A 26,980-nucleotide genomic window follows, 5' to 3' on the forward strand; every position below is an offset into this window, starting at 1 on the left:
ATGCTAGTTTATAGAAAGGTATTGATGAAAGGTCTCCTAATGCTGTAATGTATCGTGTTGAACATACTGAAATAAATGCAACTTTTTAAAGAAAGATTTTTAAAGAAAATTTCATTTTAGAGTTCTGGTAGAGTTCCCACTTAAACCAGCTGGATATATTTTCAATTACTTCAGTGAGAGGTAGAATGGCTCTTTCTAATTATATCTAACTTAAGAATGGTTGGACTGGGAAAAGAAGAAATTTCTTCTCATGGTGTTTGGAAAATTTGCACTGCACCAAGAGATCAGAATTGATTAATCCCAATATCAAAATCTAATGATAGAGTCTTTTATCAAAGCTGCAAAAGTACTTGACATATGGGGTAATAAAAAAAAAAGCAAAGTAAAAATATCAACAGAGGACTCCAATTCTCATCAGTTTCCTTGTTGTGGAGCTGGCAGGAATTTGGAACAGATTTATATACTTAAGACGAAATAGGAAAAGAGTTGCACTGTGTAAGTCCTAAAGGAGAAAAATTCTGCAAACTAGCTAGTGCATGGGCTAAGAGATCTTTTAATCACAGCAATTTTAAGATACCTAGGTTAGTGATAAAATGTTGCATCTCCTAATGGTTGCTATATATATATATATCTGTTCTGCACAGTTCAAAGGGGAAAGCTGCTTCTGCTGCTCTTTGCCTGCTGTTCTCATGAATAAACATATATACTCATTTAACCATTTCACTGCATTTTGGTAAAAACCAATTTCCACAAAAAAATGAATGAACCTGGATCTGAGAAATAAAAATACTTAGCGAGAAATATCACATAATGACTGAGTACTTTCTGCTAGCAGGTCATCTCAGGCAGCTGGAACAGATCACGTTCAAAGGAGAAGCTGTTGCTAGGAGGTGAACACTACTAGTTGAAGGGTTAGGTGCAAGACTGATTCATGCACTTGCACAAATCTTATGGTGAAGACAATAGGAACTAATCCAAAAAGTAATAACACTGTGCAAAAAGGGAGCCTTTCCACTTCCTTCAGCATACTGACGCATTCCTCTGTAGTCTTGCTTGTTGACATTGATAGAAATAAATAAAAATACCTGTCTTTAACAAACTGACAAATAATATTTATCAATTATAAAGGTTTGTACAGGCATGAGATAGAGATTTGATTATGTAAATATATATAGCATTTATTTTTAACCAGATGTTTAACAAACTTTTATTGTAAATTGAATCTCTTTAATTTGTCTTTCATAAACACAGAGAGAATATTAAATATGGGAAATTTCCTTTACACTTTGACCGATATGTTGTAATCAAACTGTGGTGGAGTCATAAATACAAAAATGCATTTTGCTTTGGTTGAAATGCAAAATTAATTCAAGTGTGTGGCTTGGGGATCTCCTGTTTGGAGCATATTTATTGCTACCACCAGTTTCATAGTTCGCAGATCTTGAACTTGTTACCTAGAGAGGCTGTGGGTGCGCCATCCCTGGAAGTTTTCAAGACCAGGCTGAATGGGGCCCTGAACAACATGATCTAGTGAAAGGTGTCCCTGCCTGTGGCAGGGGGGTTGGAATTAGATGATTTTTGCGGTCCCTTCCAACCCTAACCATTCTATGACTCCGTGATTCTAAAGAAATGGGCATTTCCCCAAAAATTGTTTTCACTGCTCTGCTCCTGACCTAAACAAACAGATTTTTTTTAATGTTGATGCTGTACGTTTGTATCTCTGTGTTGCTGCAGGAAGGTGGGAAGCTGAATGTCTGCACAGGGTATCCTGGTTTTGTAATAAAGCAGCAGAGAGATATATTGTTAATACCTAAAAATCTAGCATACTAATCAAAGTGTGTGCAACCAGAAATCAGTCTTAAGGGATTAAATAGGTTTTGCAGTGAAAGGAAAACAAAAAAAATCATAGAATATCTTGAGTTGAAAGACACCCATAAGGACCATTGAGTCCCACTCCTTACTTCTCACAGGGCTACCTAAAACTAAACCATATGGCCAAGACCATTGTCCAGATGGTCCTTGAACTCTGACAGGTGTTTTAAGTAAAATCTTTTCTGGATGCTCTCAGGGTACAGAAGGGGCCAGGGCTCCCAGAGTGCTAGGAGCCGTAGGAGTCAGCAGTGTGGAGAGGCAGGGCCTGGAAGCCAGGACCGGTCCCAGCCACCCAGACCTGGAGCCTTTCTTAATAGGAGAGATCTTCCAGTCCCCTAATCATGTTTATTGACCTTTGCTGGGTTCTCTTCAGCATGTCCATGTGTCTCTCATACTGGGGATACTAGAAATGGACACAGTACTCCAGGTGTGGCCTCACTAGTTCCAAGCAGAAGTGAAAGATCACTTCCCACCACCTAGTGGGCTAATGGAGCCTAGAGTATTCTTAGCCTTTGACTCAAGGGTCCATTGCTGGATTACATTCAATTTGGTGTCCACTGACCACCGAGTCCTTTTCTGCAAAGCTTTTGCCACTGGATTTGTAGAAGAGTCTGATCTCTTTGCATTAGCTCTAAGTGTATTTGAAGAGTTTCGTATGTCTACCCTTGGATTTTTCCTCTTTGTGGTAAACCATCAAAAATTTTCAATTTTTTTTGTAGGTCATGTTTTTTAGACCTTTCATCACATTCATTGCTTGCTCTTCAACAGACTCTCAATCAATCCACCTCTTTGTTATACTAAACAGGAACAGATTTGCCCATCTGGGGCCTGAACACTGGTGGTCAGAGCATAAGGATTACTTCCTGTGTTTTGCAAGCTCTATTCATGCTTACATAGTCATTTATGGTGTTTTCTTTCTTAATGACAGCATGACAAGTTGGCTTACATTCATTTGTTCCACTCTGTGGACTCAGGGCCACCTTCTTAGGAACAGTTAGCCTGCCTGTACTTTTTCCATTTGATTATTTCTGCCTAAGCATATTAATTGCCTTTGTTTTGAATAATGGTTTTAGCCCATTTTTCCAATTTAAGAGATTTTTTTTTTTAATTACAGTGTTGTCCATCATACCTGCAGCCCTTTTAGATGTGTCATGGAAACATTAAAAGCAGAGTCATTGCATTTCTTTCTGGAAGTGTATTGTTGCCTTGTGGAGTGTTCACAAAATACCCTAAATCCCTAAATATTTTGAAATACCTTGCTGTAAATGTTCCTGAGACACTGCCGTGTATCCTAGGACATTCAAAGAAGTGAATCCAGTTTTAAAATTTAGGCTAGCAGCTGGACCACCTTTCTAAAAGTCAGCATATACTCTTTGTACCTTGAAATGATGATGGTGTCCAGGTTGATTTGTCATAAGCTGATTTTACCCCAGTCTTTCCATCCTCTAAATATCTGTGGGCCTGTTAAGGAAGGAGAGTTGTTTTTTCTTATTGAATTTGTTCATTGTATGAAGTCAAGCATGCATGTGTAACTTTATGAAAGTGTGGCCTAGCACTGTAAGTTTCTTAACCTACTCCCAATAAGTAGAACTAAAAAAGAAGACTATAATCACAATTTGGGAAGGATTATGCACTGATCAAAGTAAAAGCAGCAGTTCCATTAAAATTTGTAGATTGAAGAGGCTGCAGAAAATATGGTCTGGCCTAATGAGAAAGAAAATTATTTTTTAGCCCCCCAATTATTTCTCAAGGATGCCATCTCATATTTCCCTTAATATTTTCCAGGAGATGCGTATACCTTCTCTCTGTCAGTATTCCAAAATACACATATTTGTACAGAGAAGTATCCTTCCTCAGTGCAAAAAATGTTGTCCCTGTGTTTTTCCTTCAAGACTAGGCTGTGGAGTTGGCGTTTGTTTCATAAGCTTTTGATCCTAGGGTGGCTTGCATCCAGAGTGTGTGCAGAGCATTGGATATTGTGTCCCTAATTTCATGGGATATTCTGAGTTGGAAGGGACCTACAAGGATCATCGAGTCCAACTCTTAAGTGAATGGCCCATACAGGAATCAAACCCATAATCCTGGTGTTATTAGCACCATACTCTAACCAACTGAGCTAATCTCAGGGTCATGAGGTAGCTGTTGGGGCACTGCTCAGTAGGAGACTCTTTCATGTTCTGAAACAGCAGCTTTAGAGTCTGTCGGATTTTCTCCTTGGGGAGAGAGGCTGAAGAATTCCTAAGAATCAGGAACTGTTTTCTCTCCTTTCACTGCAGTGGGTTTGCAGTGAAAATCAGTGATAGATTTTTTGTTTTTTGTCCCAGAGCTACTTAGGCTGCACCATCATTTCACAGCAACATAATACTGTAAAATATGGTGTGTAATTGCTCATTTCAAAGTGTTGTCTTAATAGCACTGTAGATCAGGAGAATGTCCTCTGAAAATGGTAGAATTATTCTTATTTTACTCAGTGAGAACATAATTAAAGAGACAGGAAGGCAATGAAATATAGCAGTAATTAAATACAACTAAAGACAGAAATGTTTCGATCTTTCCTTGCTTAAAAGAAAGCTGGATGATGTAGGCTTATGGTCCATGTGTGAAGCAGTCCAGCTCTGGGGAGGTGCCCAGAAGCATGGCAAGCTTCAGGCAAACTCAATGTCCTATATCATCAGCTGTACTTTAAGATACAAAGAAGAATCCAAGAGGCAAGAGAAACCAAAGAAAAGAGACAGAGGTTCACCTGGATAACAGTTGCAGACTGAAGTCTGTTAGAAGGAGTCTGTATCATCTCAGAAACTTCTTTGGAAAGGAAGGGGCTTTGCAGCAACTTGGAAGAGTGATACAGTCTTAGGTCTTCTCTACTGTTGTGCTTTACAAGACCTAACTGTTTCTCCCCAAGCAAACTGGGGAAGCTTTGCATCTGCTACCCTGTCCCCTGATTTGGCAACTTGAAGAGACTGGCAGGCCATTTTCTAAAACTACCCATCAATCATCAAAGAGAGCAGAATATTAGAATCAGTAATGTAACATGAAAGGAGTGATAGGAAGCATCAACAATTCCTGTTAAGCAGAGAAAATGATAGTAATATTCAGAGGATAAAGCTGAAGTAGCACTGAACCTTTAGGCAGTTTTAGGAAGCTAATCAGTTGTGTAGGGAGAATATCTATGCAAAAGTTTCTAAAAGTGTTCTAGAACTCTTCAACCTTATTGAAGCAGGAGCTTGGCTCACTTGGGCAGAACAGATTATTATTTAGGCATTTTATAGAATAGTCTGTCTTCTATTGCTTCTCACACGTAAGTCTTGAAGTGTTTTATAGGGTGGTCAATAGCATTGTTCCTGCTGTGCTGAAGGGCCAAATAAGCACTCAGGGTTGTTAATTTGCCTGGAGTTACCCAAAAGCAGAGCAGAGGACTCCAGAGTGCCTGTTTTGTACATTATTTACTCAGTCAGTGTTTCCTGAGAAAAATCCACCTGGGGAAGGTTGGTACAGTATATTAGCGCAAACAGAGATCACATCAAAGAGTTTAACACCTCAAATTGACAAAGGCAAAGCAGGAGAACAGAGGGATGCATTAATTTTCTTCTAGTCTCACAGCAGGTTAGCAGGAGAAGCACGACTCCAAGCCAGGTGCCTTGCTTTGCTGACAAGCAGCCCACCCCCACGCCAGACTGGCTCAGCCAGGGTCTGTGGTCACGCTCTCTCCTCCTGAGATGATACCCTATTTTCACCTGGAGGTGGAAGAGAGAACTGCTAATATGAAATATATTTATTTTGTACGAGAGAGAAGTTCTACAAACAGAAAACTCTCTGACAAAGGAGAACAAAATAAGAAGAGAATTTAGAAATGCTGTACCATGTATTTCACATTTGGCAACTTATACTTCAGAGTTAAAACAATTTTGCATCTGCCCTTTTGAAAGTATGAGGCTGCATGCATGAAGAAAGCACCCATTTCCCTTATGTTTTGAGCAGGAAGCCATATGTTTCAAAAGAAGAAAAAGAACAGTTAGCCTTGGAGCATTAAATCTGCCCATCTAGGTAGCTGACTAGCTTTCTCACAGAGATGAATGTCCCAGAACAAAGCTGAGGAAACAAAGCTTAGAAGTGTAAATATTAGTAGGTGCGTGGGGACATAAATTAGAAAATGTGACAATTTTAATTACTTGCATTTACTTTCACCTGCTGAGTTCCCTGGCTGACATCAGAAACTACATCTGTTGGGTTGCTAGCAGCGTAGGCAGAGGGGATGGGGACAGGATAGTCTCAGTTCCCATGTTGACAGTAGAATCCGCACTGACAGCATATTATCTGATGTAAAAAAAACCCTAATAGAAACAGGAGCTTCCTACTATCTCCCGCAAACATGGAAAGTACCACATAGGGCTAGCTGTCAGCTCAGCAGGAACTTCCAGGCCTCTGGACACTTAAATCACAACATCATTACAGTCACCTCTGGATTCTGTGATTGAGGTTTTCCTATTTTACTTGGTAGGGTTATGGATGGAAGGAGGATTAAATGATAAAGTGAATCATATGACAGTGTGTGAACGCCTACACAGTGAAAAAAAAAGGGTGTCAGGAGGAGAACTTTTTATTTCAAGGGATTGTGTGGAATAGAAAAACATAGATATAGGACATTATGGTTCTTCACACTGTTCTCTAGTTGCATAAGGTTTGTGTGTTGTGTTTGTTTTGACTATGACATCCTTGGGGTAAGGACTATGGGTTTTTTAGATCACCTAGGACAACACTGCCCTGGTCTGTGTGTACTCCTGGAATGAAAACATTAATAATGATTGTTTTGCATGGCAGAGGCTATGGCAGGCTATATTTTCAAAGACGTAGTTTGTCTGATTTAATTTAGCTTTCAATGTCCATTTGAGTCTGGTATTTTTGTGCCTGACTGCAATCACAGAGCAAGAGGTAACAATCCGTGGCGTCATTGATATCAACCCCTGGACAGCATCTAGCCATTTAGCAGACACACGCAAAACCTATAAACCAGTGTGATGAACCATCTGCTGTGCCTTTCCTACTGTTCCTTCTACTATTTTGCAAATACAAATCTACAGATTCTAACAGAATGTCAGTCTTCAACTCTGCTGCATGAATGAGAAGGGAAATAAAAAATAGGAGCACTAGAACTCTTTTTCCATGACATTTATTAGTTTATAGCGTTGTTTCTTACATGTTTTTCTTTGATTCCTCTATAAAATGGCCACAATTTACTTTTAAGAGATGCTTTGCTGAAAAATGGTGCTTCACCATTTCACTAACCTGCTTTCAGATAGTTGTAATTTTGCTTTAATTTTGTGCCTTTTATGGTTTATAGCAAAATAACAGAGAAGGAGCAACCCTGGAATTTGCTTTTAATGCCAGGTACATTCCAGAAGCGTTATTTAGACAGCACTCTGAGAATACATGTTATTGTGGTTGCTTTCCTATTTAATTGGTTACAAATAGAATCCAATATCTGATTTGAGAATACTTTTGTGTCAGTATAGGCCATTTTCTGACTCAGTTTGGTGCGTAGTCTCTGAGTCTCATTGCTTGAATAGGTGAGTGTAAGAGGCTTCTGTATAAGATGCTACAGTTTGTGTTTATCATTTTAGCTGAAAGGGAAAGATGGGGAAAGTAGAATGAGGATCCACATCTGTCAGCTAATTTTTCTCCTTTTCTGAACTTTTTTTATTTTGCAGGTGATGGAAATTAAAGGACAAATGATTCATGTACCAGAATCAAATTCGATTTTGTTTCTTGGTTCCCCATGTGTGGATAAGCTGGATGAACTGATGGGCCGAGGCCTCCATCTTTCAGACATACCTATCCATGATGCTACTCGTGATGTCATATTGGTTGGGGAACAAGCAAAGGCACAGGATGGCTTGAAAAAACGAATGGATAAGCTGAAGGCAACACTAGAATGTACACACCAAGCCCTGGAAGAGGAGAAAAAGAAGACAGTAGATCTCCTTATTTCTATTTTCCCTGAAGAAGTGGCTCAGCAATTGTGGCAGGGGCAGCAGGTTCAGGCCAGGAAGTTTGATGATGTCACCATGCTCTTCTCAGACATTGTTGGCTTCACTGCCATCTGTGCTCAGTGCACGCCCATGCAGGTCATCAGCATGCTGAACGAGCTCTACACGCGGTTTGACCATCAGTGCGGATTCCTGGACATCTATAAGGTAATAGCTCAAGTCCTAAGTTAGCAATGGAAACTGAGACAGGAAAAAAATCTCAGTAGCTTTCTTCCTAAATTGCAGACTTTCACTCATATTTCATAAAAATATGAAGACAATAGTTTTGTTTTATGTGAGAAAAACCCCAAATCTGAAATGTGCCCATTGAAAATCAAATACTTTAATGTGAAACTGTAACCATGGTGCTCCCATGGGAATATGGGCCTCATATTCCCATTTTCCTACAGAAACATGCATCTCCTGTATTATAGCCTGGTTTCCTTTAGATGACACATCAACCACATCATCCTAAAGATGAAGAAGCGCACAGTGATGAATCTTAGCCCCTGCAGCTCCTGAGAGACACTCAGTTTCAGCTGAAACGTGAATGGTTTAGAGTTTAGGCACTTACCTTTCTTCTGAAAGAATTAAAATTTTCCATAAAGAGCAAAGCATTCACTGAAAAAATTGTTGTAAGAAACTTCAACTTCCACTGAAAAACAAGAAGAGGACAGCAGATGTCCATACACAGCAAATGTAATGAATGGGACTTAGCACTGGTGTGCCATGCTCCTTTACTACTCTGCAGAAAAGGAGATGTCACACATGGTGGTCCTGTTAGAGACCACATCATCTTCACTTCTTTTGAGTGGATCTGGTGCCCATTATGTATTTGAGAGAAAAAAAGAGGGGAGGTACAATTTAATAAATGCAGTGAAGATACTATCTGTGTAACTATCCTGTGAAATCTACAACGTGTTTTGTATATGGAATGCCTTTAATTTTGAGACAGGAGAAATAGAGCAAATTTCTTTTTATATCTTAATGCACAAAAGAAAAAACCGTGTTGCAAAATCGTATATTGACTTTTTTTATTCTCTCTGAGGTTTGCAAACTAACAGTTTTCAAAATGTTTCATAGAGTATTTGTTGATAGGCTGTAGAGAAAAGGTCTCACAAGAGTGCTGTCCCTTTCATTTTTCGCCTCTAACACACTTTAAAAGGAATTGAAAAGTAATTATTACACACATAAATAATAATCATGGCTGAAAAGTTACAATATGTACTACAGATAGAACTGAAAATGGTATAGATAAAGATTGGTAGGGCAATATACCAAAGTAAATGATCACACTGTAAATAGGTTTTGTGCTCCTGGGCTAGGGGTTTGTATTAGTAATGCTCAGAAGCCAAAGACTGTGTTAGGAGAGGACTGCAAGGGAAGATACCAACCCTCATTAGATGATTGTTACAGCGATACAGTCAAAAACAGATGGGAAGTTTAATCTCAGTTTGTATGAGTCTGGTGTTGCTGCACTGGATTATGACCCATCTCTGAGAACAGGACTTGTAGAACTTCTGACCCACAGTCAGGAGTGACCCTGCTTCACATGATGTGTGTTCACATGCTTCACATAGTCACTGTGTTCCCAGGTGATTAATTTTAGCTGTTCTGAGATATTCAGAACATTCTTTGTTGAAAACTATGGTTGCAAGGGAATAGGATATACAGTATGCAAAACTCTCTGACCAGACTACAAGTAAGGTTGGTTGAATCCTGTGAGAACACTAGGAAGGGATATTTATGGAAGGTCATGAATATTATATCATTTAGACCATAGCTTTCTGCCTTTCACCTAGTTTTGTGCTGCTTTAGACAGAATGATGTTACTGTATGAAAATACTGTCCCGATCAGTGAAAAAAGATCATTACTGAGTTAGTCAAGATAAGATATATGCATTCAAAAAAAGGAATAAGCACTCCCATGTGGAGACTGCCATGCAAGTTTATGAGCAAAGGTATCAATAAAACCTGTTTTTCTTTGGAAGAATGGCTTACACCTCTAAAACTGTTTCTTGACTGATACTGCCTTAATATAGGTGGTTCCTTCTCAGATCCTTTCATCCTGGATTTTCCTTATCTCCTCCATGTCCCCTGAGCCTCCCTTGCTTCCCACTACAGCCCACATATGAGCAAGGCAGCATGTACTTTGGCTGTGTGTACTTTTTTTCTCCTCCCCAAATCCTTTTCAGTTTGTTGTTTTTCTTTTTTAACCAGAAGTCTGAAAAAACTACTGTGTAAAAAATGAAGTGAAAGCGACTCAATTGAGTAGTACAGAAAGACAAAACTCAGGCAATGAACTCTTTTTCTTTTCCTTAGAGAATCAGGCTTAAAATAAAGTAACAATTATTTTGAAAAAAAATTCACATTTTAAAATGAAAATGGTTTTTGTGTTTATATCTTTTCCATTTGTTTCAGATGAAATTCTGAAAGCTAAGTGTATTACTAGGAATGATCACCACCAGAACAGCTATGATTTTAGAAATTATTGTCAGGCGGTGAATTTTAGATACATAATCACCACTATTTGTATCCACAGCCTGCCTCAAAGATATACTTGAGTAACTAGGCTACAGAAATTTATCATGTGACCTAAATATACATCAAAAGAGATCAATTTTCAAATTTGCTTGTTTTTAAGCAGCATGGCAAGAATAATTTGCAAAGATTATTTGGCAAGTGCTTCTGAATATCAAATTCACTGTTTTGTAAACAGAAAATTAAGCAAAATTCATTAAATAAATTCCATGCTATAAATTATTTACCCAGCTTTACTGTTACAGAATTTTGAATTCAGAACCTTAGTACTTCTAATCTTGGACTCAGACAATGAATACAATGTTTTCAATTGTCTCATGCTGTTCATCCAGATATGTTTATAGAGAAATATGGCACAGAAAGAAGAACAAAGATCCTCACATTAAACAAGTCAGACATAGAGGGCAAATAAATGAGCTGTTGGATACAGACTAAGAAATGCTTTGAGAAGGCAGAAGGGTGATGAACTAGATTTTGAAATTTTTTGTAAATGAAAGTAGCTATCACTGATGAGGTAGGGAAAGGTTGTCCAATAGATGGATGCACAGGTAAGAGTGACACATACAGATGGTGGACTCAGAAAGTGAATTTCACAGCAGCATTTGGAAAGGATACAAATCAGGACACATTACATTTGTTCAGGCTGAGGGAGAACATTGCAGTAATTGAGATGCATGGTGTTATGAGCCTGGGTGACAATTTTAGCAATCTAGAAGAATCTGTGTTTTAGAGAGTGAAACTTCAGAAGGAATCTGCTGACATACAGTCTTGATGAAAAGATCAAGAGGGACACTCTTATGGTAATCACAGGAGGGAGAAGAGGTGAGAGAACTGAGACCTGGTAATGCATTTGGAAATTGGTGCTGCTGACTATCAGAGCTAATTATATTCAACTTGGAGTTGAGGAATGGGAGAAAAAGATGCTGTGAAGCAGGGAGTGCAAGTCAAGGCAGTGTAGACGCAGAGGCTTGGCAAGCTAGTGTCTGTGGACATGGAAGTAGAAACATGAACTCAAGGAGTAGAAGTAATGGGAGAAAGTTCTCAGTAAATTTTGAAAGCTGTTGCTTTGGGTAAAATATGTACTGGGTGACCTGACTGTTTTTGCCTGGTTTTTTTCTGTATCTGAGTTCCTGTTGTTTATGAGCCAAGTACTGGGAAATGATGCTTCAGTTAAGCCATCTATTTGTCAAATAAGCTATTTAGATATGCTGCAGCCATGTCTGATGGCATTTAAAACTTAACCTTGCAAACTGAAATCTTCCCTGTTTAAGATTCCTGTAGCTTCTGTTTCTCCTCCACATAATATATCTTTGACATTGGTTCATTCAAAATATTTTTTTCTTGTAGGCCTGCTTTCTCAGCTCTTTTCCCTTCAGTTTCCTTTAACTACTGCGTGGAGTAAAGGCAGCATGTTTTGTGGATGGTTTTTTGTCTGTGTGTGCACTGGCTGTGTGGCTTTTTGTGCTGGCTGGGTAATGTCAAGCCAAATAGAGCAGAACCAGGCCTGATACTGTAGGTGTTAGTCTCTTTGTCCTTTCTCTGAACAGGGCAGCATTTGTCCTTGAAGACATTTGCAGATTTTCACAGACAATAAACTTCACTTTCTGTGAAGTGCTAAGTCCCACTTTCCATGTCTAAGCAGAGTCCTAAGTGTTTTTGACAGTGAACTATTGTCAGCTACCAGAATTTCTTTGCTTTGTTGTCAAAACTTTAATTGAAAGTTTATTGAGTATTTATTGAATAAGACAATATAATTACATAGGTTGATTTTACAGTTAGAATACACAATTTTGTTGTGTGAATTTCTGCTTTCTTTTTGGTTTCATTGTTTGGCTAAACTGGCACTCCTCTTTGAGGGGTGCCATACACATGCCTCCAAGTCTTTTACCAGCTTCTTTGAGCTTTTATTCTTGGCAACACAATACAGTTAGTGTGTTAGATCTTCATTTTCTGATTTTATATGTCTAACTCTGGCTACAGCCTCAATTTTTGCTCATTGTAAAGACCTGAGACTGAAAAAGGTTGGGAAGTCTGGACTGCTCTGCAATCATTCAAGGCTGATACTCACCAGTTTTGAAAAATGTGTTTATATTTATGTTGTGATATAATGGTTTTAGGAACCTGATTTTAAACTCACATTTTCTGAAAATATCACTTTGCATTTTTGTAGTTGTCGTTAAAGTTATAGAAATCTGTATTCATTTTACAGAAGATACCAGTACATTCTCAGTGCCCATGACTATCCCTTCTTGTGAACTGATACATGTACTTATTCATATATATGTTCTCAAGCTTACTGTCAGTACTGTAATGACTAAAGAATACTGCAGTGACCAGGGTCATGAGCTTCAGATTATTTGGAAGTTTTTCAGGCTTTATATTTCATAAGTTAAAAACCATAATCTCCAAGTTTTAATGCAAAATCTATGGCCACTATTTTTATCTTCTTTCTATCACTTCTGCAATTTTAACCTTTTAAATTCAGTACAACTACGTGGTCATTTTGAAAAGGTTTGAAATTTCTAAACTTCAGCTCAGGCATCTGCAAAATACAGGAAATGCAATTAAGATATGTAAAACGATAGTAGTGTTCTTACATAAACAATATGATAGACATAAAATATTGTGATATACCTGTTCTTTAAAATGGATAGGTGCAGTTTTGGGGATTACCAGTGTTCTAGGTGTTGCTTTTCCCTGATATGTTTAAGTCGGTGAGTTTTGAATGTGTAATAGATGAAAATGGGTAATAGAAAAAAATTTCCACTACCCAGGAGCTTGCTCTCTCCGTGATGCCACCCAGCCTGCTAGAGCTGCCTTCAGCACATTGCTCAGTTTGGTCCCACCACACAGGGTTCCTGAACCTTCTTCCTTTTCTTGCTTTGAGCAGGCTGTGACACTGACTTTTTCCATCTTGAACTCTCTGCCCGTATGTGGACTTGCTGGCACACTGGTGTGTCTTACTCCAGGATGAAGTCAGGGCAAAGCCGGGGCAGCTACTTTTTTGGGAACTCAGAAGTCTTTTTGGGCTAAGGGGGAGAAAAAAAGAAACACAAAAGTTTCCATGGATTTTCCCTGCAGATCTGGTGTAACACCACCCAAGAACTCGAGAATATTTTAAAACTTCTCATTACTTTAAGCATGTACTTTTCCCCAGCCTTATGAAGGATTTACACTTTTTGTCTTTAGGGAGATCTGCAAATGAAGCAAACAGACATTCAGGCTCCAGAAGAGTTATTCTTTGCCTTATAAACACAGAGTCCTGCACAAAGCACTAAAACATCTGTGCATGTTCCCCTGCAATATATCACCCAGGAATCCTCTAAAGAGTGTAGGACTTCTGTTTCTGTATATAATTTCTTCTTCAGCAATACCATACTTGTATATATTTCCTTTTTTTTTTTTTTTTTTGTCTCTCACTTTTCTTTCATCTGAAAAGCTCACATTTGTTTGTAAGCTTTAGAATCTACATCCAGCTTACAGGTCCTGGGACTGCTTTCTAAGTCTGCAGTTTGTGTGTTAGGCCTGACCATAAGCTGACCTTTAACTAGAATAGGACTGAGCAGGATATCTTCCTGGCTCCATATTCAGGAGCAAGCCTACACACTGCAGCTAGACAGGAACCATGGCTAAGAACATGCCCTGTTACAGAATATGGGTCTCCCTGCAGCTATGTTTTGTAAAATACCTTCATTAATACTTAAATCCTTTTTTTCTTGTCAAGCTTTTCCGCCATCTGAATTTTAGTATTTCTGAGGGACTAAGAAAATGAATTTTACTTTCCATTAGCTTTGGCTCGTTTCATTTTTAAACAGTCTGGTATTGTACCAGATTTAAAGTATACATAGTACAGCCATGACAACATATGGGTGGACCTTCATATACCAAGATGCAACATTTTCATTTGTGCAAATAACATTCATAATCGTACTTTAATTTTTTAAATTATTTAAATGAATATGGAGTATACTTAAGTTAATAGGAGCTAGATAACATATGAATTTCAGGACAAATAAATTAAAACTTGTGTAACCTTGAGGAAGGTATTATGGTTCACTAGTAGTTTAAATACTGGGGATACTTATACCAAATTAAGACCACTCTAATGTCTGGAGAAGAACAGTCACATTAAACTCAAACACGTGTCTTAAGTCATACGTGATTATTTTAATGTTTTCTTACAGACATATTTAGTCTGATTTTTGCAAATTCATACTTGCCTACAGAAGAGAGAAATCATTTATGCACTCTGACTTCTGTATTCCATGATTGTTGTGTGCAAACCTGATGCTGATGTCATGTAAACTGCAAGTCTTTTAGCATGTCTCTCTTTTAAGTACTGAAAAAACCCACCGTCTTTCAAAATACTAGATAATAATTCTACACAGCAAGTACCATTTCTTTTTTCTTCCATAAAGAAAATAGCACTCTGGATTACAGTGCAGATGAAAGAGTTTCTCCATATATTACATACTGAAAGATCTGTGCTTAAGGCTGCTAAGTAGCCACCAACGCGCTTGCAACAAACATGGGTAGAGCCCTTCCCAAGTCTTCGTTTGCGAAGCCTGGCCATGATGATGATGAAGGTGCAATAGAAAGAGTTAAAACACAGCTTTTCCTGCAAAATGCTCCTGAACTTGCCAGTATGGAGCATCATTAAACCCACTAAATAAGATACCCTCAAGCCCGGTAAGACCAATGATTTCATAACTAGACTTTTGGGAAAGGAGCTTGGTTTTATAGTAAGTCATTTCTTGTAAATAATGAGCTTTACGAGATGAACAGATTTCTGAACTTCATAGGTGGACACTTGGAATCTGTTCCTGTTCACATGGAAAGAGTTTTCCTGAAGTGTTTCCAAAGGCAGAATATCATGTCATAAAAGTGTTGTAAAGTTACTTTGAAACTTGAGCACAAAGTTTCATTGCTTAGGAGTTAATTTTGAAAAGTTGAGACAGAAGCTAAGGGAGTGAAACACTAAATAGAAACTGAAGGAGATTCTTGGGTCCATTTGGAGACAGTTGTGTTCTGAAATCCTATCTTGAAAACTTTAAAATCCTCTCAAAATAAGGAATTTTTTTTATAATATCCCAGAGAGTTTGGAAATCTATAAATAATAGTATATCCCACATGTAGAATTAATTTCAGCAAAATACCCCAGACCTAAGTGCTTTAAACTGACAGATGTTATTAGGCTTCACAGTGTTGCACAATTCAACTGTTTCAAAGCTTTTCTGACAAATTTGTGCAGTGGAAAAACATATAGAATGTTTCAAAATGTAAACTAAACTGAGTCTTAATGTCTGTTCACACAACAGCAAGAAAACAAACAGGTTTTAGTTAATTTGAAAAAGGACAGTAGCTATGGAGACAGAAAGGTAGATCTAGAGCTACTTCAGGATCAGGTATACTTAGTCAAGCTCAGAGTAGGCTTTTCCGAACTGCACTTGCACCACTTGCAGAGAAGGAGCACACACACTTTATCTCAGGGAAATAACCTTATCTGGTTTCTCTCTGGCGTGTTTATTAGTTGTTTCTTTCCTTAGAATCTGTATTTTAGATTAAATGACTTGTTCAAGTCTTTCTGCCATAAGCTGCACAAAATACTTCATGTCTGCTCTCCCTCCGCTTAGTGATTAATAACATCCCCTGACCTGTGTGCCAAAATATGCATGCCAAGATCCAGGACTTTTTGAGGTTAACAGGATCTTGTTGTGCTGACAAATGGTATCGTAGCACTAGCTGTCAACACACTCATGCAATCTTTCTCCTGTTTTGGTGTACTTTATGGAAGCAGGAACATGCACGCTGGGGTGCCCTTTCAAAGGCATGGAGCTCACCCAGAGTCTTCTGAGAAACTAAGGCTTTGCAGTCTGTGGCCATCACTGGTTTTCAGTCATTTCTCAGAAAAAGCATACTGATGACTGCATGGGAGGGGTCTTGCAAATCAAATGACAGTCTGGGCATGGAAACAGGCAATTAAGCAAAGATACACGCATTAGCATCCTGCTGTAATAAATGGGGAAAAAAAGAGGTTTCCAGAATTCAGGATGGAATACATCATGAGCTGGAAGTTCATTTTTCTCTTTAGTTTCTATAGAAGGAGTATAGAAGGAGTAGAGATGAGTAGATCAAATTGGAGGCTTCATTTTTGTGTGACTGACACTGGATAATGTGAGTTCCATCCTGAATGACAATGTTGTAAACTTATTACTGATCTACAGTGATATATCTGGAGAGTGATTTGGATAGAATTAAATGTGGGAGATGTCAATGACATCTTGAAGTAGAATATAGATATCAAATAAATTGTTCCTTGTGATAAGAGCTGAGATGGCTGCCTTAAAATAAAAATAAAATGTAGAGAATCTCAATTTTCTTCAGTCTTTGTCGTATATCAGTTCTGCTTGCTGCTGAACTAGAAGCCATGGAGAGGAATAAGGAAGACCAAATGATAAGTCTGAAGCATTACCTTGCCATATACCATGGCCTTTTTCTTGTTTTCCTACTGTACAACTTAGGGCAGAAAATGGATGAAAGAAAAGCCCTTTGAGAGATACCAGTAACTTCAAAGGTTTCCTTTAGAGTTATACTTGCAAGAATTTCATCTTAAGGCTGAATTTTGCTGTATTCCTTTAGAGTGAAGGCTTTTCAGCTTTCATAAAAGAAATATATAGTTTTGAGGTACTATGTAGGCCAGTCTTTGAGATGGAATGAAACATGGATAAACAGGATAATGAAAATTTTGTGAAGGCAGAGGTATTTACTATAGTACCTGATAACTTCCAGTTCAAGGTCCATTCCCATCCTGAATCTTGAATTCATGCTGGGATGAGACTTAAGGAACCATCTCCTTATATATTTAATGCTCCCCTGGAAATACAGCCTGGGTGTGCAGGAAGCTAAGATGTGCTCTGTTAAGTCTAGGCTGAGGAGTACATATAGAACTTACTCTGACTTTTTTCTTTAAGAAACCATTTCCTTGGAGAACAAGGCATACCATATAGTTAAATCTTGGGTTACAGCAGAAAGTGCCATAACTAGTGCATTATAATGGTCCATGTTTGATAGTATTGAATGTGGGTACTTGAAGAAGCACAAGAAGCCCCATGAGCTACTTATGAAGTGTCAGGTACATACAGCAGCCTACTTTCTAGCATTTTTATTACGAGACTTTACATGGTAAAACACAAGGGTTATGTTCTTTATCACTGTGTTTGCTGAAGCATCTATGAAAATCCTTACTGTCTGTAGATCTGTTTGATTGCTTTAAAAAACTTGCAAAATTCTTTTTTATCTGAGTAAGACCTTGTTGTCAATAAGTTTCTCAGATTTCCCTCTTTCCTAATGTCATTTTTTTCTCTTGCTCTCTCACCATCCACCACTGTGAAGAGCCTGTCTCAGTCTCCTCCCGTGCCCTGAAACCATCTCTTCTCCAGGCTGGACAAGCTCAGTTCTCCCAAACTCTTCTCTCAGGTGCTCTAGCTGCCACCATCTTGCTGGCCCCTTCTGAGCTGGATCCAGTTTATCAATTTCTGTCTTGTACTGAGGGGCCCAAAACTGTGTGTGGTATCTAAGTCTAATGAGTGCTGAGTAAGGGATGATAAGCACTTCCCCTGATGTCTTTTCCTACAGCCCAGGCTATCATTGGCTATCTTTGTTCCCAAGACTCATTTCTGACCCATGCGCCATTTGCTGCCCACCAGGACCCCCAGGATCTTTCCCAAAGAGCTGCCCCTCAGGAAGTTGGCTGTATCAGTTCCAGAGAAATTCTTTCCCATGGACAGGACTTTGCACATGTCCTTATTGAATTTCATGAGCTTCCAATTCATCCTGCCTCTCCATGTCCCTCAGGATGGCAGCCCTGCCCTGGAGCAAATTGACTGGTCCCCCTATTTTAGTCAACTGTACGCTGATGAGGGTGCAAATAATGTTATTATCAGAGAAAAAAGCACAGATTTTGTTGTAAAGGGCAGATATATCTAAAAATTCTAGATAGTTTTTTTTACAAACTTGTATTTTGAAAAGTGTTAACTTAGTACACATTACATGCATCTAGAATGATATGTCTGTATTTGGGTAGGAGAGCAGAAACATGCATAGGCAACAGGCAAAAGGAGAGGCAGGTTAAGATGGAAAAAAACACTCTTCAGTGCAGCTAAAAAACCCCAAACCAACACACCCAAACCAGGAGTTATTTTTCTCAAAGAGAAAAGTTAAGTGAGGAAGGCAAAGAGCATTAAACTACAATTACATAAACTGTTACCCGTTTCCCTGCTCCTTATTTCTGCTTTTTTTTTTCACTCTTAAGCTCTTAAGGAGGAAACTGATATAATTGCAACTGGTGTTCATTATTATTTCAATATTGCAAAATGAAGTTTTATATCCTCACAACAGTAGGATGGTTTCAGGCTCTGATCACTTACTCATAAGTGATCAGAAACAGTTTAGTAATGATCTCTTCGGCTAAATATAGCATATACACTTTATACGGTGCCTGTAAACCGGGTGTGGAATGTAGAGAAATTGTTTAACATTCCAAGTTTTCTTGCCAACCTAAAATTACAATGATTACAATCACATACTTACTTAAGCAGAAATAAATATTTCTGGTGATTAGTATAACAGAAATGGGTGAGACCACAAGCAGGATTTGATGCATAGGTAACCACAGCTGAATTGGAGGAAACATCTGTTGCTCTATGAAAAGGAGGGTAAGAAATCAAGACATGGCTGAAGAATATCTGTATCTGATTACTCTGTCTAAAGTTTATGTGTATGATACATTTATATACATAATCTATATTTGTCAGTGGAATAAAAAAATAAAAATAAAATTGAGCAGCATAATATATTTTTCCTCAAACATGTATGACTGAAAGGCTTCCTTTTCTCAAGGAAGAGCATCCTTGAACAAAGGATAGTTATACAATTCATACATATTTACTTTCCAAAGTAATCTCGTATTCACTTGATCATCTGTGTATAACATGAAGGCACCCAGGAATGTATAGACCGTAGTTCTTTATCCTCAGTTAAAAGCCAGATTAGTTATGTAGCAAACCCAAACTAATTCTTGAGGTCTAGCTGGGCATGTGTTAATGGACTGTGTATGAGAACGTTACAGATGTATGGGCAAGCAGACTGCACAACACAATGCTGTCAATAAAGCTTGAGGGCCTCAAGATTTCTCAGGCTGCCTTTACCCAGAGCCAGAGGGCTTCTGCAATTCATTCTGCTCCTGCTTCCTCCTGAGGGACAGCTTTCTTTAAAGAAAATCAAGGATAAGAGAGAGGTAAGGCCTGTCTGATGAGACCAGAGGGATCAGTCTGCTAACTTCATGCCTTTCATGTAGGGAATTCAGAGTCAGATAGCCTGTATAGTAGAGAGGGACATCAATTCATATTTGAAAATAACAGAGAAAGGTGTAGTCAAAAGTCTGTAACAATAGCATCTATTTGTAAATTATCCCTACAGCAGGAAGAGCTACCCACTAATGAGAAGTTATATACTCTTCAGTGTTTTTTATGGTGATGTTTTGCTTTTTCTAATTATCTTCCTGATATAATTTTCTAGCGCAGCAAATACTAATTATGAATTATAATTATGTAGCACTATTCTTACCCAACAGCAAGCTCAGCCAAGATAGCATGAAACAAAGCTGCAAGCAATCTCTCATTTAAGAAAAGGCAGTTTTCTGTATTACTGCTTTGGAAAAATGTTGTAGTATCTCAGCTGATGATATACACAGGTCTAGATTATCTTCTTTGGTTATAATGGTGACAAACCACTATGCAATTGCAAGTCAGGTTTTGACTGCACCTGTTTGCAAACTCAGGTAATTATGCTCCATTGTCTAATTGCTTATTTATGGATATTTTGCTCACATTTTTTAAGCAATGCTATTTGATTGCAACCCTAATGGTAGGGTTCCCTTCTCATTATCATACTTTAACATTCAATTTGTCTAATTGCTGCAGGTGGAAACAATAGGCGATGCATACTGTGTTGCAGCAGGGCTCCATAAGAAAAGCCTTAGTCATGCTAAAGCCATTGCCCTAATGGCTTTGAAGATGATGGAGCTTTCAGAAGAGGTTCTCACTCCCGATGGAAGCCCTATTAAGGTAACCTCTTTGCTCTTTATTCTCAGCTAGTCAGTGATATGTGGACCTGATTCATTACATCGTGTTCTGTCAGTAGAAACCTGTTTATCGCTAGGAGAATTTACAATTGCATCAATATGTCACAGTCTTTTTTTGTGTACGTGTATTTCACTGGTGCTCATCAATAGTCATGTAAGCTATGCCCTATTTTAGTAAGCACAATAGACCACACAGACAAGCTGTTGCCTTGTCGTATGCGTTGAATGCCTATTTGTGGCTGTAGGGCACTCCTGGAGCCTTTCTTGCCATTCAGTATCGTGTGAGAAGACGACGATTCCCATGACTCAGGACTGCCCCATGCTACAAGGAAAGCACAGTATGCAATGGCAACAAAGAAATTCACTTCAGGAGTAAGCACCTGATCTGAACTTCAGCAGTAGTGCAGTGGCTCTCAGAAAGTTCTGCAGCTTTGAGAGGCCACATGCCTCTTTTCTTTAGTTGCAGACCTGCATAAAAGACGAATGTGTAGACTATCTGTTCTTTCTCAGTGTTAATTTGCTTCCTTCCTGTGCTACTCCAGTTACTTTCACTAAGTTTGGTATGAAGGTAGCAGGAGGAGGAAAAACAGATGTCCTTTTATACCATTTTAAAGTTCCACTGCTGTTCTGCTTCTTTTGATCCTATACCAACTTTGTATCTGCTGGTGTTTGAAATTGGTAATGTTTAGGTAGGAGAGATGGAGATGTTGCAAGGAAGAAAAACCATGGAGATAGACATGTGCCTTTCTTTTCCAAGTGTCAGATTATATGTTGTTTTTATTATGCGTTTTCACTCCTCTTTTTGGTTAAATTGTTCTTCCCATAATACAAACCTGCTGTTTTCCAAGAGAATGGGAGTATTATGGGAGTATTATGTACTATGTAGAACAGTATTCAGTACTGTCTAAAGCCTTTAACAAAAGCTATATGTGACTGGATGAGAAGGCCAGACAGACTTCCCACAGGATGATTTATATCATGGTTGAAATTAACTTTGTAAACTGCAGTTCCTTTAGTCTGTTAAAAATGAAGGTTACATAAAAAGCGTGTCCTTTTTTTCCCCCTGTGAAATGGAAAGACAGTTTTGGAGGTTTAAAACTTGACAGAAAAGTGATAATTTAAAAAAAAATGTATTCAGAGGTGTTGTTAAGATGTTTCTTGACCAAGAAAATTGTATACCTATGAATTCCAAATCTTCCTGATTTGTTAGTTAGGTTATATCTTGAACTATATTCCTTGAACTCTTTGTGTATGGTGAATCAAGAGAGATTTCATCCAAATGATTTGTTCTGCCCAGAAAGGAAAGTATGGATACAAGGCAACCAAACGAAGCAATTCTATGAAATATGGCAACATGATATTCAAATAAATAGATATAGAGTTCTGGATAAAATATGTTTAGGTATTAATGATGCTTATGAATTTTTTAAAATGTCACAATAAAATATTTGAGTGTTGAAAAATGTCCACATATTCAAAAGAATACCTTTCTGAAAAAATATGTTGGACTGTGGATCTTGAAGAAAAATGGTTTTAAAGCATTGAACGCAGAGCAAGCATTAAAAGACAAATTTTTTCTGAGGATACCAGAAGACGTAGCATTTTCAGTTTTGATAAAAGACTATTTCAAACAGGTATTAATTTAATCCTTTTAAAATATATTTTCTTGATTGATTTTATTTCTCTATTTTTCCAGTAACTATGGACGATTAACATGTGCTAACTATACCGTCACATGCTGGGAGAGTGGTCTTCCAGGTTCTCTTTATCTTTTCACTTTCTCTTTAGTAATTGCTGTAATTGTAAGGAAATTTTGAAGGTGTTTTATTCTGACAGTCACATTTTGTGGCCATTTTCATTACCACTCTTTATTTTTCAGAAAATTCCTCATGTTTTCACTGGCTGTGTAAGAGAATCTATAAAGACAATGCAGCGGAAAAATGCTTGCATAGAATAAAATGCTAGGAATAACCAAATATTTTCAAAAAGTGCTAGTAAATCTCCTTTAGAATTCAGAAGAAAAAAGTGAGTTCATCATACTTAAACTGAAAGTAGGGGTACTGAGAAACTCGTCAGCAGTTCTTGGTTGTCCTGTCTTCAGTTTTAGATGTAAGGGATTTCAGGACAGGAGGAATGGTAATATTGTAGAATGTTGCTGTTACCTTTGTATGTGTTTAAAAATAAGGCTTATCTTTCACAGAGGCATTTGGATTTGATTTTAAATATAGTAAGATAAGGATTCCTCTCACATGGTTATTTACCCTGTAAAACTATTGAAATAAGGACTTTTGGAGAAATCTGCTTAGTTTGTCCTAGTTCACGTGTCTATTCTAGGATGAGGTGAATCACACCCTAAAAATGTGTATTTTTTTCAGTTGTCTGTAAGGGAAATCTATGGTCTTAGCCTAACTGTGGATGCCTACTCTGTAAGCTTCTACACGCTGTCAAATGAGTCCTCCTACAAATGGCAAAGAATGCATAGTTTTTCCTAGTGGCTATGTCAATGATCAAAACAGTTAAAAACATATACGTTATTTCTAAATTTAGTTCATGTGACTTTTACCTTCTGGCCAATGTTAAATTGGCCAGAGTGATCCTATTTTTGTTAGCTGACAGTTTTTCACTTTAAAAACAGTGAAAGGATCTGTTGTGTCACAGATTCCCATTACATCAAATGCTGCACATGCATAGAAATGTCTTAAAGTGGTGTCAGGGCAAGTTCAGATTGGATATAAGGAAAATGTGGTCAAGCATTTGAACAAGCTCCCCAGGAAAGTGGTCATGGTCCCAAGCCCATATATGTTCAAGAGTTTGGACAATGCTATTAAATACATGGTTTAACTTTTAGGTTGCCCTGCGTGAAGTCAGAAGTTGGACTTACCTGAAGTTTAAGAAACCCCTAAGTATCTGTAAAAGTTATTATGGACTCAGCTCAGAACCATTAATAGCATACTTACTACATGACACACTTTACAATTAAGCCTTGTCATTAAAATACTGAAATATTAATTTATGTTAAAATCACAGTAAACAATGTGGTCTATAAGATATTTATAAGTGGCTTGACTTTTAAGCAGTGAACTGTATTGTACTATAATGTGGTTACTTTGAGATGGTCCTGTTGCTACAGATGGCAAAACAAATGCAGGGTTTTGACTATATTTTGACTTTAATTTTTATCTGTGATTCATATTAACGAGTACAAGTCACATTTTCTGAGTCCTTCACAAGTGTATTGGATAAAGAATCCTAATGCATCTTTTATTTTGTTATACTGAAAAACCTACATCAGTATTTGTATATTTGAAAAGAACTTGAAATCAGAGGCCAGTTTTCCTCATGCCCAGTGCTTAATAACTTTGACAGCTTTCATGAGTTGCTGTGACTAAATTCTGACTTTATTCTTCAGGATAGTCTAGAAGCCATTTTGAAAGGGACAAGTGCTTCACTGAGACAATTTTTCAAAACATAATTCCTAAAAATAAGGGACCTCCTGATCTCAGGAATAAACAACACTGTTCTGTTCTGTTACTGATGGTTGCTCAATTAGATATGTCTATGGTTTATGTAATGTATTTAATTTCTCAATTACTTTGATGAATATATTTTGTTGTTATCTAAGGACTGAATTCACCAGAATGCAAGTATTTATTTTTTGTAGTGCTTGAAATGTTCATCCATGTGATACCAGTGGATGTTAAGTGACAAAGTCTCCGAAAGTTAGGATGAAAAAATAAATAAATGAATTAAAAAATGCCATATCACATAGGAAGGAATTTAGGATAAGATTTTCACCTATAAAATGCATTAGTAGATAATCAAATAAAGATTGTTATCTGGGTACACAGTTATCATATGAAAGTATTCATTGTATTGATCACAATAGTAACTTTTTTGTCCAGTCATGTACACTTTATGAAAAATCTGCCCTTCGGAGCAATGCTTGTGTGGTCAGCAAACAGTGATGGACCTCAGGATGATGACTAGGCCTATGAAGCAGGTCTGGTTTATATCCAGATGATGCTCCTGCTTCTGAGTCAGAGCTCATAGCATGCTGACGAGAGCACCATGGTGTGCAGCTGACACACGCTCAGACGTTCAACACTCCCAGCAGAGCCGAAGGCAGCAGAAATGCATGAGCAGAATGGAGACCCTGACCCTGCGCTTCTCATACCTGCGTGAAAAGCCTGTGATTTGAAGGGTAGTGAGAAACTGTTGTTTTGGAGAAAGAGAGAGCAAGCTGTATCATAGCAGCACCCACAAATCCTGTTATCAGTGTTGTAAGAAAGAAATATTGGTAACAGAAAATGGGCTGATTATTCCCCTGTGGGTGATGGAGAAGGCTTCAGGCACATGTATGATTTTTTATAAACTCAGTTCTACTTGAGGGAAAATGCCGCTATTTTAAAATGAGCTAAGGCCTTAGTATAAAAGAAGGACTTTTGCCACAGACACTGCAAGTAGAATTGGATATGCCTTTTTATCCTTTCAGTAAAACATTTTGCTCTGGAAGCACTCCCTTGATATAGGTTCTGTACTCCCTTGATATAGGTTCTGCTCTATGATTGTAGTCTGAAAATATTGATTTAAAATTACCTCCTGCATGTGAGTTTTACTTGAATTTAGAATATGCTTCATATCTTACTACTTTTTTTTTTAGATTAAGTGGAATTACATGAATTTTAATAGCTAGAGATAGTGCTGTATGGAAAATTCTCTGTGGCATTGACCTTCAGTGAAAAGTTGCAACGCAGTTCTCATTTGATGTGTTAAAACCCATAGAATATTATTGCTGAGATCACTTTTTGTCATGCTTCAAATCTTGCCTGATAATTTAATTGTTAAAAAGGGCTGCTCTGGCAGAACATACCTATTTTTGACTAACGAGATTTTCCAAGAGAATGTTATCTGCTTATTTTTGTGGTGTATGAAGGTGGTCCTATCAGGGTTGTGAAGAGATACAGAACTGGGAACGCACAGAGAAAAAATAAACAATTAACATAAAACTGCTGAAATTAACTACAATTATTTATATTTGTTGTGTACAGGTATTCCTATCTAAAACATAAAAATTGGGCCCTGTCACAGTAATTCAAAACACATTTTAAAATGTTTTGCTACAGCAGAAAAATGTCATGTGTCTTTCAAATGATTTATGATACAGTAACATGAGAGATAGGCCTGTAAATACTGTAATCACAAACTGAAGCAAATACATACCCTCATCTTTCCTTTTTTCACTTGCTAATGACTAGTTCATGAAATAAGCAGAGTAGTGCAGAAAATTTCTAGCTGATACTGTCTTGAATTCAGTTAATTTATTCTCAGGTGACGTAGATGGGACCTTGTAATTGCATGACATATTCTGGTCCTCGACTCAGTTGTTTCTTTGTTATCACGATACAGTGCTTGACACACTTGGAGCTTCCAGCTTTCAGATGTATGTTTCCAAAGCTATCTTACTATTTGATTTGTAAGCTGCACTCAAACAGTGTAGTCTGATATCAGCACTATCAACTCAAGAGCTAGTCTTCATTGATCACCTAGAGAAAAAAGAAACACCATAGGAGAAGGACCATTTCATGTGAAGAGTGGGATTAACATAATCTAATTTCAAGCATTGACAGTGTGAACAAGTACAGCTAAATTTTTTACTGTAGCTCCCTCTTTAAGAGAGTAAAGCTATTCTAGTCTGTCATGCTTTCAGTGTCTACTTTATAATGAAATATATGAATCAGTATTTGTCAGGTAAGTCCTACCTAAACGGTGAACAGGTTAATACCTTGCAGGATACATGATCCCACTGAAAGGAGCTGGACTGAAACACAGATTCACAACTTTGTTAGGTCATAAGCTTTTCATTTGAATTTTAGATGTGATCCAGACTTTCTGTGCTTCAACTCTCTGTATATAGGTGACAAATAACGCTTTAAAAATAGAGCCTTTAGTGTAGCCTGTCTATGCTGTGGGACTTTACAGCCATTACAGCTGCATTAGTTTTGGTTTATGTTGTCTATTTAAATACCTGTGATGACGAGGACTGCAACAATGAAAGCCTGACTCTGATAAAATCTCTAATCTCTGTTTGCCAGGTGGTAAATCTTAATTAGCATGAACTCTGCCTCATGAGTAAGGGCACAGAAGAGTCAAAAGGGCTGTGTGGATTGTAATGGCTCATGGCCACAGTGAGAGTGATACACTTTTCTAAATAACATAGAAATTGGCAATGAATTTTAGTGTACTCTTCTGCTTGCTCATTAAGTATTCCCCTTTGCATTCCATTAATATGTCACTTGAGTCCAGAACACAAGTAGAAAGTGCCAACATTTGCTGGTAAATATGGGATTTTTATTTTCTAAGAGAAGGGGCTGTTCCCAAAGACAATGAGGGAGAGTAGTGAGTG

General features: G+C 37.8%; 1 protein-coding gene across 1 annotated transcript in view; it reads left to right on the plus strand.

Moving 5' to 3' along the window:
• The window catches only part of GUCY1A2 (guanylate cyclase 1 soluble subunit alpha 2), a 136,192-nt gene that overhangs the window by 69,452 nt on the left and 39,760 nt on the right, over nt 1–26,980 (plus strand). The window contains exons 5-6 of the mRNA XM_032678916.1: nt 7,578–8,063; nt 20,417–20,560. Of these exons, the coding sequence (XP_032534807.1) occupies nt 7,578–8,063; nt 20,417–20,560 (630 nt within the window). The remainder of the gene's footprint in view (nt 1–7,577; nt 8,064–20,416; nt 20,561–26,980) is intronic.

This window comes from Chiroxiphia lanceolata, chromosome 2 (genome assembly GCF_009829145.1).
Source record: "Chiroxiphia lanceolata isolate bChiLan1 chromosome 2, bChiLan1.pri, whole genome shotgun sequence".
Classification (NCBI taxonomy): Eukaryota; Metazoa; Chordata; class Aves; order Passeriformes; family Pipridae; genus Chiroxiphia; species Chiroxiphia lanceolata.